The 13,293-nt window shown below is 43.2% G+C and overlaps 1 protein-coding gene across 2 annotated transcripts in view; it reads left to right on the top strand.

Moving 5' to 3' along the window:
- The window catches only part of gabrr3a (gamma-aminobutyric acid type A receptor subunit rho3a), a 48,899-nt gene that overhangs the window by 18,971 nt on the left and 16,635 nt on the right, over window positions 1–13,293 (top strand). For both annotated transcript variants that reach the window (XM_017722499.2, XM_017722500.2), the window contains exons 2-4: window positions 1,045–1,157; window positions 10,569–10,636; window positions 12,559–12,782. In XM_017722499.2, the coding sequence (XP_017577988.1) occupies window positions 1,045–1,157; window positions 10,569–10,636; window positions 12,559–12,782 (405 nt within the window). The remainder of the gene's footprint in view (window positions 1–1,044; window positions 1,158–10,568; window positions 10,637–12,558; window positions 12,783–13,293) is intronic.

The following is a 13,293-nucleotide window of genomic DNA, read 5'->3' as shown; positions in this document are numbered from 1 at the left end:
TATTGTCTCCACGTTCGCACTTTATACTCTGTGTTCCTTGCTGCTCCATGACGTTCCTGGAGGAACGGAATTTCACTCCACTGTGGAATGGAATGACAATAAAAGCCTCTTGACTTGACTTGATTTCAAGCAACCAGTAGCAGTTACGATGAAGGTGATCAAGCTTCCTAAAGTTCTCAGGGGCAACATTACAGCAACATTAGGACAACGTTAGGGCAGCACTTGAATGGAAAAAGCTACTAAGAAAGGTAAGAGAGAAGCCAGGACTCATCTGATTACACGCCCAGAGAGCAACGAGCAATAAACTGCACAGTCATTACCGCACCCTGTGCTTAAAACCAGCACAGAAATCTGCATCTAACATTTCCATACAAGCATTTAGACCAACCTGAACTCTTTTGGAACAATGTATTCCAATCAGAATGAAACAACCATGGAAGTCTTTGGTAATAATTCCGCTCGTCATGTTTGGAGAAAGAAGGGTTACGCATACGATCCCAAAACCCCACATACACAGTGAAGCATGGTGGTGGGAGCATCGTGATGTGGAGCTGCTTCCCTGAATACAGTACTGGGACATCACTGTACACATGAATGTAGTGATGGACTAGGAGATTAATCATTTATTCATTTAATCTCATCAGCTAACAAAGGGCAGATTCAACAAGACACCAAATATGCAGCCAAAATAGCTCAAGATCAGGTTTTAAAAAAGATAAAGGTGCTTGCTTGGCTGAGCCAATCCCACCACTTGAATCCCACTGAAAAGTTAAGGATTTTGGAATTGCAATTCCAACAGAGGAGTTTGCCAAAAGAAACTTGCATCACCAAAAGCGAATTACTGCTAAACTCAAGGCCATAACTGCCAACAACGGCTTTGCAACATCATCACGATTCTCATTAATTTGTGGTCTCGGAAAACTTCTTTCCCCTCACTGTACGTGAAGGCATGTGGGTACTTGTGTTCCTGCTTGTTTGTGAATGGATCTGCTGTTAAAGCATGTCGACGTTAACCAGCTCAAAGTATATTTTCTCCTTTTTCAGCCGAATAGACTTTAAAATGAAGAAGTCTGACAGCACCAAGTCTCTGCTGATTAAATCAGAGCAGCTTCTGCGCATCGATGACCACGACTTTGCCATGAGGCCCGGCTTTGGAGGTGAGTACACGCACTATTCTAGCATCGGCCTGATCACAGAACACAGACAGACAGACAGACAGACAGACAGACAGAGAGACAGAGAGAGAGAGAGAGAGAGAGAGAGAGAGCAAACACAGAGAGAGAGAGAGAGAGAGACAGAGAGAGAGAGAGAGAGAGAGAGAGAGAGAGAGAGAGAGAGAAAGAGAGAGAGAGACAGAGAGAGAGAGAGCAAACACAGAGAGAGAGAGAGAGAGAGAGAGAGAGAGAGAGAGAGAGAGAGAGAGAGAGAGAGAACAGACAGACAGAGAGAGAGAGAGAACAGACAGACAGACAGACAGACAGAGAGAGAGACCTTCTGTCCTGCAGAATTTCTGCACCGTAGAGACTGTGTTATCGACCGCTGTCTTCTCTCTTTTGTAATGGAAGAGAGAGAAAGCAAGAGAGAAGAAAAGGTGAGAACGAGAGACAGCATGAAAGAGTAACAGAGAGATTTCACATTACAGGCCTCATGAGCTCCTCCTACTCAGTGACGTCACGTGACTGAATCACTGCATCATCAGCACAAACTAACGAGCAGAACGAGCTTCGCTGAGAAGATCATTAACTCTGATCAGCTCTCAGCTTCATTATTAGAGCCAGACAGAGGAGAAGAAGGTGAGATGAGCTGCTTTTCCACCGTTTACAGGCTTTAACGTCTGTTCGGTGCTGTTGCCGTGGTAACGCTGAATGATGGTCACGCGCAGTCGAAATAAAAGTACATGAATTCCGATCTGAGGGTCACATTAAGGTCACACAGCCACGAATCGGATACGTATCTGATCTAGGACCACACATGAAAGTGGCTCAGGTTGGATTTAAAAACATCAGATCTGAGTCACTTTAAATGTGACTCTGTACTCAAACAGGCAGTGCCGCATTATTTAGTGCTTTTCAGCGTTTAGAGCTGCCTTGATTTCTTGTCTCTGATTGGTGGGTTTAGTTTTTCATATGACGATCTTGTCCATTTTCGGGGTTCTGAGCGTGTAGACACATTGTGCTTAAAGCCCCTGTTTGGTTTCAATAGTACGGACATGCCATGAAGACAGTTTTACCAGATGTAAAGAAATACGTGTGAATAAATACTGTTTCCAAGCTGCTGCCGGCTCAGAGCTGTATGGACATGTCAGATGGCGTAATGCTCGTCAGTGGCATCTGCTTGGTAAACAAGCCAGCACCTGTGGCAGAGGTGAGTGACACCCACAACGATGCTAGAGAGAGCTCACGCTGCAGGTGGACTGGTGTGGTCCTGCACCACACACCTGACGTTCCTTCCAACCGGTTATTCATATTGTTTTCATCTTATGACGGTATATTATGCACATGTTAAACGCTCAGCACTAACGTAACCCGTCACACTTCCTGGTTCTCAGTCGGACGCCCTTACCATCAAGGACTCCATTTCCCAGAATCCCTCTGTCAGTCATGGGACTTTGTCAACCAATCACAAACCAGTCACCTGAATTCTAATCACCAGCACCTGTTGAACTCTGTATATGTACTAGGTTGGTTGGTGTAGTGGGTAACACCTTTGCCTCGTAGACTGGGGTTCAGTGCCCCGCCTGGGTAAGCACCCTGCACTATACCAATAAGAGTCCTTGGGCAAGACTCCCAACACCACCTTCACCTTCCTGTGTGTTCGGCTATTCTGATTGCATATCAACGTCGAAATGCCATCATATCCAAACACTGTATCTCCATTTATGGATCTTCCCACTCAGCTTTGTTCGTAGCTCAAAACACATATCAGACATTTAACTGACTTGGACTTTCGACTAAAATTCTTTTGCTTTGGGCGAGCCTCGACCTTAATTCTGCTTATGTTACAATAAATTAGTAAATGTTCCATTTTATCACTAAAAAACAATCATAATACAACTGAAACGTCACCAAAGTTTCAGTACTGATAAATGGTTTTTAAACATAACTCAAACAATGCAACTTTGAAAAGTTGTACATACATAGATTTGATATTTTTTATTAAAACACAAAGTTAACTGCAGAAAATATGGACAGTAATGCCACACACTGATTTTCAGACAGTGGGATCTCACTGCTCACCACATGGCCATGAGGGACAGCGATGCGGCCTGACTCTAAAATGCAGGGGTGTGGCTTAAATAAGGCTCCGCCTGTGGACTAAAACTCTGTGTTTTGGTACGGACATGAAAACAAAGGACAGCACAAGTTATTTCCACAAGCTGAAACGTTGGGGTTATAGTTAGGGACAACTATTGATGACTCAATTGATTTTGAATATATTTAGCTTATTACTCTCTGTTAATGCATCAGATGGAAACAAATCATAACATACTCCAAGTAAATATCTATTACTTCAATGTGGGTCTTAAGTTTGAATGAATTTGATCGACTGGTCAGTTTAAGAATACTGGTCACACTTCATTTGGATGGTCCCCTATAGATGATCTACATATACGTATGTTATCAACAAACCTTCTGGTGATAATCCCTTGATTACCAACAACATTAAGATTAGGGTTAGGTCTAGGAATATGTGTATGTTTTACTTTGAGGTTAGGATTAGGGTCCGGTTTAGGGTTAGCAATAGATTTAATAGAATCGAATAGAACACACAACTTCAAGATCAGGGGGCAGTCGTGGGCTGGAGGTCAGGGAACCAGCACTGTGACCGGAAGGTTGCTGGTTCGATCCCCTCAGCTGACGGTCCATGAATGAAGTGCTCTTGAGCAGGACACCTAACCCCCAACTGCTCCCTGGGTGCTGTGGTTAGGGCTGCCCACTGTTTCGGGCAAGTGTGCTCACTGCCCCCTAGTGTGTGTGTTCACTAGTGTGTGTGTGTGGGTGTTTCACTGCAGGGATGGGTTAAACGCAGAGGTCTAATTCCACAGTGTGTGAACAAACACAGAGACAAGTGGGTCTTAATTCTATTCTAATCTACAAGACTGAGCATCTACAAAGCTCCAACCAAATAATGTGTTACCAGGACATCAACAGCTTGCAGGCGAGCAGCTCAGATTCATGCTCTCTGTATCTGAGCAGCTTTAGACCCACAGCGCTGAGCTAACATTAGCGACCCTTCATCTCCCCATGTGAACTTCACTCAAGCTGCTTGTCGAGAGACCGACGGCCGCTGTGTCTCTGCACTTCACTGGCACCGTGAAGCGGCGACTGAGCCAGAGAGAGGAATGTGGGTTAGAGTGTCATATCCTGCAAGTCCAAAGCGTCCCTCTGAAAAAACCACGCTGACCCAGATCGGCAGCGGTGCCAAGCAGACAATGAGCGCAGATGTGTGGGGTTTTTGATGTGCAGTAATCTGGATTATAATCCAGGCTGAACGCAGAGCGAAGAAGGTTCAGTCTTACAGGGCAGCCCGAGGCCTCAGAGAAGGGCCAAAGTGGAGATTCGGACAATAAACTAATCTCCCACCCTAAGATTACGGCCTATAAATGTTTTTTCTGTTCTGTTGAGATTACGTCCTGCGCAGTGTGTGTTGGAGCACAGTGTGTGTATTAGTCACCTGTCTCGTGTAGGTGAGCTGTGTCTGCCTGGATGCGTCAGTCTCACTGAGAATTCTTTGAAATTACAATAGAAAAGAATTGCAGGCAGAAAAAATACAGAGGGTTCCACAAAGGAGTATAATAACCTAGCTAATGTTCTGTGATGTACCACACCGAATATAAAATACAGCCGTAAAAATGGTTCTTCAGTAAAAGCAAAGTTTAGACCATCACTGACATCAGAACAAAACCTCCTATCTCCATTTTTAACGTCTTTCTGTTTTTGATATAATCTGAAAATGCCTGCTGATCTTTACATTGTGTGTAAATTTCATGGTCAGCTGACCAAAACAAACAGCCCAAATTTACAGGGGAAAAATTCTGGTTCCATTGACTTCCATTACAAGCAAAGTAAGATTTTTCCTTCTCCTGTAAAGTCACCATTTCTGAGATATGAAGTTTTGACAACAGCGATATGGAATTATTAAACTCAAAGGACCGTATGAAATGGTTCTTTACATGGATAAATAATTATTCTCTACAATGTAAATGCCGTTGTAGAGTTGTATGCAAATGTTTTGGCACCCCAGCCAAATTACACGTTATGTTGATTTTCTAAGAAAGTAAGTGAACACGTCCTCCACAGAGAACACACCTCTGCACATCTTACTGCTTAACAGCTGGTCAATTGCTGAATTTAATATATTGGGAAAAAGAAATTAACATAAACTGTGGTCAGTGCAAAAATGATGGCTCATTCTTAATTTTATGTTAAACTCAGCAATAACATTTGCAGGAAAAAATGTCATATTTCAGTTTGTTCTGTGTAAAGAATGCGTTAATTTATTATTATATTATTGTAAATTTTAAAAAATCCTGCATAGCACATAGATAAAAAGTCATAGAACCATTTTTGGCACTATAGAAGCTTTTTGGAAAGGTTGTAAAGAAAAAAATGCATTTTATCAATTTATTTCAATGGTTTTAAAAAGCGAGACTGTTTAAAGCGATGCCGTAGAAGAGTCGCCTCCAGTCCGCAACAGAATCTTCCAGTGGATGGCTTAATAAGGAACATTTTCTTGTAGTGAAGAACCTTTTAAATCTTAAAGAACCTCCCCATAATGTAAACATTCTCTACCATAAAGGTTTAGAACTGCTCAAGAACCTTTTAGAAAGCTATTTAAGACAAGAAGCACCTTGATTATGTAGACTGTAATACTCTGCTATGTACCTGACAGAGTTGGACGTCTGTCTCAGCTGGAGCGTGTTACTAATCCTCGAGGGACTGTTAACGCTGAGATTGAGCTACATCATACCTGAGCCTGGATTAGAGACACTGACACATCATTCAGGCCAGAATTCTCAGAAACCAGACCACTTACGCAAACGTTGGTGCGTAAGCACTTGGTGTCTGTGACGATGAAGATGCTGCTGGAGGCCTTTGGGTTGGTAGAAGAAGAGAACCTTACTATTGCTGTAGATCAATGGAAAAGGCCCAAACGTAACACTGAGTAAGGGCTGTTCACAGCGGTGTTGATAGGAACCAGACGTCCAAAGAGTTTAGTGCCTGTAAAGACAACCTCACATAAAGTTATTAACATGAACGATTATGAATATGTTGACTGATGTCTGAGACATTGTTTACAAAAGTTTTGAGAGAGAACTCATGGATCATGGTGTGGGGGTTGTTTTTCAGGAGTTGGGCTCGGCCCCTTAGTTCCAGTGAAAGGAACTCTTAAAGCTTCAGCACCAAGAGATTTTGGACAATTTCATGCTCCCAACTTTGTGGGAACAGTTTGGGGACGGCCCCTTCCTGTTCCAACATGACTGCACACCAGTGCACAAAGCAGGTCCATAAAGACACGGATGAGCCAGTTTGGTGTGGAAGAACTTGACTGGCCTGCACAGAGTCCTGACCTCAACCCCATAGAACCCCTTTGGGATGAATTAGAGTGGAGACTGTGAGCCAGGCCTTCTCGTCCAACATCAGCGTCTCATTCTATTGGCAGTGCTTTTCTATGGAGATTGTACAAGTAAAGGTACAATTTCAGAGATTTTAGGTATGTTTGACTTGTTTTCAATCATATGTGCACAGTATATGTAATAGGTGAAGAGGCAATGTGATGTGGTCAGAATGCATGTTTTGTTTTCCTCAGCTGTATTTGCTCTTTGAGGGGAGACAGAGATGTTTCTGTGTATCTTCCCATCCAGGAGAGAAAACATAAGACCACAGTAATCCCAACAGAAGGATTAATACAGAGAGCATTGATGTATACAAAGTCTCGGACTACTAAACATCAGCCCTGCTCTCACCACAGAGCAGGTCTTCTATTAAAAACAAAGCACCGTCTCAACCACTTTCAGAAATATTTGGACAGGTTTATTTTATCGCGTCTTCTGCTGTTGGGTTTTCAGAGGCAAATGCATTTGAGAATCAAAGAGAATGATGCATGAACACAAACAGATGAATGACTCAGAGAAAACACCACTTTGCTGAGCCGAGGTTAAGTGATACTTTTTTAATCCCACAAACGGGGAAATTCCACCTCTGCATTTAACCCATCCGTGAAGTGAAACACCACATACACACTAGTGAACACACACACTAGGGGCAGTGAGCACACTTGCCCGGAGCGGTGGGCAGCCCAATCTCCAGCGCCCAGGGAGCAGTTGGGGGTTAGGTGTCTTGCTCAAGGACACCTCAGTCATGGACTGTCAGTGCTGGGGATCAAACCGGCAACCTTCTGGTCACAGGGCCAGTTCCCTGACCTCCAGCCCACGACTGCCCTTTGTTGTGTATGTGTGCCAAGCAGCTGGATCACAAGTTAGATATGGTGACTATCGTGAATATCACTGTTGTTGGAACAAAACCTTGTATCTCCAAAACGGTCACTTTACAGGAGAAGGAAAAAACCTACTCTACTTTTAATGGAAGTCAATGGAACCAGACTTTCTTCACGTCATTTTTGGTCCATTCAGCATTAAATTTACACACGATGTAAAGGGCAATAAATATGACAAAAACTGAAAAATGGAGATACGAGGTTTTGTCCCGACAGCAGCGATATGCTGAAGTCTGCTTGTAGACCTCGGCCGCATTCTCAGTTCAAAGTCAGTAATTAAAAGCGTCAGTAAATAAAAATAAAACTTAAAGAACTGAGACCTCATTACGCAGTAAATGTGCAAAAGCCCCAAAACAATGCATTTGTTCTTTTTAGTGTTGAAAGTCCCACAAGAAAGAAAAATCAGTAAAGAGATCTCCTTAATATCAGTTTCTTCCCGACATCAGCGAGATCAGACGGAAAAACAAGAGTCTTAAGCTCGAGTCTCTTGCTGTTTAGGTGTTTCTCCTGAGCAAAGAACGTCGGTAATCTCACACTGAGTTTTACCTGCAATTACACTCTCACCTCATCTCTGATGTTTCCCGGATGTCATGTTTCCTTTTTGTTTAGTCTTCTGAGGCATGAAAGAGAAAGATTTGAGCAGTGATGTTTTCCTCCGGAGTAATATTTAGCCCTCACTGGTGCTGATAGTTCGATCTAAACGTGTTATGAGTTGTAGTGTAATTAAGTCACAGCAGATATCTGCCAGACAAACTGAACAGAATGGAAATGGTAAATTAAAGTGTGATATGATAACATTCAGTATTATAACTCTCAGGCAACAGGCGATGTATTTGTAAGCCTTACATCTACTGGTGTTCTGTGATGTAGCTTTAAGAGTGATCAAGCACTTCGGATGTCGGTTTCCTTTCACCACTAATGCCAGAGTGGGCAATTGGGAGATTAGGGAAAATTCCCGATGAGCTGGTAACTGAGCTAATAAACTCATTACTCAAACGATATAAGTCAGATATCTGTAGTAATTATCAGCCCCAGCTCAAGTACTATAGCCCAGGTTTTGCTGATTGTAATTGAGTCTCGTACAGTGGAGCTTCTTATTCTCATTTCCCATTCCAGCTTAAATCATGAAGCAGTCACTTTCAGATGCCTGTACAGGCCCTAGTGTGTAACTGCTGTATTATTTAAGGTGGAGCAGTATTTAATGTGTCCAGTTCAGTGCAGCTGTGTGAATCTGGTAGTGGCTGGTTCAGCAGGTAGAGTTCATTTCTATTTCGCATTACCAATATACTATTTTCCATAGTAGAATCATGTAAAGCAGTGGCAGGGACTACAAAACAAGGTGGCATTGAGAAGACGATGAAAATGCCTCATTTTATAACTAGCGAGCCACCTTGCTTTTCTCAGTGTAGCACATAAATAATAGGTAAGAGATAAGAAATGAAATTTTTAATGCAGTTAGAGTTTGGACTGGTCTGCATCATGTAGCCCCTGGTCTGAAGTCCCACCCTGGTCCCGAACACCGCTCTGAACAACAGGCACGTAAACGCTGGGTAAAACTATCTTATAGACAGTTTATAACCTCATAAACACAGGCATTCGTATCACTTCAGCCTCCGCAGAAAGGTGAGTCACTTCATATTTGCTGTAGCTGCCACGATTTGAACTTGAGGATGTGGTGGGAGAACCAAAGAGTCCAAACTAAATAAATAATATAGATGCTTCGTGGAAAAATTCCTTCACAGACATTGGAGCACAGTGACGTCAGCTTGCGTCATCAGAGTGATAAAGCAAGCCCACGACTGCCAGAGTGGGGCAGTCGTCGGCTGGAGGCTCGGGAGTCAGCACTCTGACCGGAAGGTCGCCAGTTTGATCCCCTTGGCTGACAGTCCCTGACTGAAGTGCCCTTGAGCAGGACACCTAACCCCCAACTGCTCCTCGGGTGCCGTGGATAGGGCTGCCCACCGCTCCGGGCAAGTGTGCTCACTGCCCCCTAGTGTGTGTGTTCACTAGTGTGCATGTGGGTGTTTCACTGCATGGACGGGTTAAATGCGGATGTCTAATTCCACAGTGTGCAAAACACAGAGACAGATGGTTCAGTACTCAATGGAGGTGAAAATAACTAGAACTAAAACACTGGATTAGTTATGTTGGCTGGAGATGTTGAAGCACCTTGCTAACAACAAACTAGTTGGCAAAAAGCTGAATGAACGTACACACACACACACACACACACACACACACACACACACACACACACCCACACACAAATACCAGCAGGGGGCGCACTGGGTCATCATGTTCCGTAGCGACAGTGTAGATGTTTTACAGAAACACCGTCTTCAGTGAACGAACATCTGCTCCCCGCTGAGCTCTCGTGCTCTCAGATACCGACAGCTTTGGAGGGAAATGAAAACTGTTCCACTGAAAGCGGCTGAAGCAGCAACTTTGACATTACAGTGAATGCAGCTTGTGCTGTAGTCAGCAGCACTGAAATGCTGACACTGAGGTTCTTTCACTCCGTATGACACTATTTTCATCTGCCCATCGTCAGCTGACAAACCACTGAAACTGTGATATGGTTGATTTTGCTTCCAGCTCGAACACATGGCTAAGACACAGACACTCTACTCATCATTATTGTTACTGCCGTTGCTTTAGCAGAAGAGAACAACTTCTGGAATTCGTTTTAGGAGGTTAAACCAGAGATTGTGTAGCGAAGAGAATTGCCAGGCAGTATTGTGTTCCGACCCTAGGGGGCGCTCCCACACCAGGCCAAGATGAGTTGACACCATATCGTCACTGTCCAAAGAAAAACAAGTATCTCCAAAATGGTAACTTTACAGGAGCAGTGGAAAAAACCCTTAATCTTAACAAATGGCATGGAACAATAGAAATAGACAAAAACAGAGATACATGTTAATCTTTGGACAGCGACGATGTAAATGACATAATAAAACAGCGCAAGCTGACCAATCCCAGGAGCCACTAATCAGAGGCGTCCTCTGGTCAAACACAGCCTGGAGGTTAGACCGGTCAATCACAGCTCACATATCTATGATGTTGTTTTCTAGGGTCGGCGATTCCTGTGGGCATTGATGTGCAGGTGGAAAGCATTGACAGTATCTCAGAAGTCAACATGGTGAGTGCCTGACGTCCTTTTGTGGTTAGTGGTTCTCAAACAAGTCCTGAGGGACCCCCAGCCGCTCTAACCCAGCTCCAAGCTTCAGTACAGAACTATGGTCAGTAATCAAAGATAGCCATTTGGGTGCACCCAATCAGAGTAAAGTGGGGGTGGAGAGGGCGGGGCACCAATGTTCAAAGGACTGGGCTTTATTTCTGAAGTCACTTATAAATTCTAGTCATAGCACTTTGATGTTTTGAAAGTTCTATTAGAGCCAAACAAATCTCTGGAACAACAAGACTGAGTAATATCCAACCTGACTGAGTATGTGTATCGTTACCCCCCTACACAGCCCCCACCTGTCCCAGGTAGTCAGTGTGGATCAGAACCCAGAACACCTTTTTCTTTCTTAACATGACTTCTGTGGGGGACATCCCTGCTGAAAATGACCCATAGAAACCATTAAGTGTTAAGTGCTGTTGGTGGTTTTGTAATGTGCTTTGGCTTTTCTGATGGGTTGATATCACAGTGTAAAGGATCCTAATGGTTTAGCAATGGTGTGTGCAAAAGAGAGCTTAACAGTAAAGATAACAAATATAACAATATAAAGAAAAACATGAATATAACAAAATAACAAATACAAGATGAGTGTAAAGACACCTCAGCATCAGATGCAGAACAGAGAACCGCAGGTTCCCCTGCTGCTGTAGTTCTGACTTCTTTCCGTCCGCCTCGGTCTGAACGGGGAAACGTCCACTGCCTGAACTTCAGAGGCCGCCGGTCTGATGACGTGAACAGCAATGTTCATATTTCAGCTCTTTAATGACCCCGTGGTCCAGAGGGTCCAGTGGTGGTCAAGAGGAGAGTGTTCACAGGACTAAATGGACTGGGTTCTGGACATGTTTATGTAACACAGGGGGGCGCTAGAGGCGACTTCTCTAAACCCTGTTCACTCCGGCCCATAGAGACCTGGAGCTCAGACCCGGAGCTCCTAATATGGGCATAAACGCACGGCGCAAACTACAGAATGACGTCGCGACTCCAGAGGTCGATAGATCCTCAGATAACAGCTGAAAGAGAGTCGAGTGACATCATCAGTGTGACGTTTATTTCAAAATAAGGGTTTTTGTTACATCGTAACACCAGTGACTCGACTCCTGGGGACTTTCATTACATATTTTATAATATTTATTTGCCATTTGTTTTCTTTGCCATATATATATATATATGCCTTCCGCCCGAAGACTGCTGGGATAGGCTCCAGCATCCCCCGCGACCCTGACGGAGAAGCGGCTTAGAAAATGGATGAATGGATGGATATATATATATATATATATATATATATATATATATATGGCCATAGTTGTGTATAGATTATTGCAGTTAAAATTTCATAAAATAAAACTTTAAAATATGGCCTCAACATTCACACGAGGTCTTTGGATTCTGTTTGATTGATTTATAAACCAGTATTGGTAAATTGAGGCTCCATAAGGTGTAACTGTTAAAATAACTTAATAAATAAATTGTAACCTTAATATGTTGTGATATCTGTCCTACCTACCTATATCTGATAGGGACACAATGTTTCTATAGAATGACCCTGATACACTGTGAGCAATGCCTTAATGTACATTATCAAATACTTTTACTGGTGGAAAAAAATGCTGTTCCAGTCTGATTACACATGTAATTACATTAGTTATTACCCATGTGCAGCTGTATGTGAGAATAGGCTGTTCTATTAAGGTACACGTGTGTAATAACACTTCTGTAATCCATCTGTAACAGAGATTAAATCATTAGTAACTACGCTGTTGTTGATTGTTGTTTACATGTAACTACACAGTTCTTAGAGACACTTAATATAAAGCGGCACCCAGTTCTGTTTATGACATCATTGCTTAATTTCACAATTACACTTCACCACTTGTGCACAGGACTTCACCATGACGCTGTATCTGAGACATTACTGGCAGGACGACCGACTGGCCTTCCCATCCAGCAGCAACAAGAGCCGGACGTTTGATTCACGGCTGGTGAAGAAAATCTGGGTGCCTGACGTCTTCTTCGTTCATTCCAAGCGCTCTTTCATTCACGACACCACCATGGAGAACATCATGCTGAGAGTGTATCCAGACGGCAACATTCTCTACAGTGTCAGGTGTGTAGTAGCTAAACTTCCGATTGGATGAAAAACAAGATATTCAGAATTGAATCAATTCTCCAATCAAAGTGTCAGAGGTATTACAGCTGTGTTGAACCTTTTAGCCAACAACTTCATGCATATCCTTAAAAAATCTTAAAACAGATCAGAAAATGTCCAAAAATATCACATTTTTTTGTTATTAGAGGTGCCGGGATGTCCAATCCTGGCGTATTTTAATGGATCAGGAATCAGCTATAAGCCCAATCCGGTTCTGATCCTTATAGATGACAAAAATTCCACAACTTGTGGCAGCAAAGCACATTTTTCTGCCCACCTTTTACTGTTTTGTCTTTTTGGCCGTCAGCCCACTGCACACATTGGGCTTTGGCCCCAGTACAAAAGGTTTGGACACCCCTGTGATTAGATTCAGCCGAAAGTCCATATTAAAGGACTGTGATCGGATTGGAGGGTAGGGGCTGAACCGGGACCTCCATCATTAAATTCTGAGATGATTCCTAAAGAACTG

This window comes from Pygocentrus nattereri, chromosome 18 (genome assembly GCF_015220715.1).
Source record: "Pygocentrus nattereri isolate fPygNat1 chromosome 18, fPygNat1.pri, whole genome shotgun sequence".
NCBI lineage: Eukaryota > Metazoa > Chordata > Actinopteri > Characiformes > Serrasalmidae > Pygocentrus > Pygocentrus nattereri.
The sequence above is the reverse complement of the archived record's forward strand: the minus strand, read 5'-3'. Positions and strand labels throughout refer to the sequence as shown.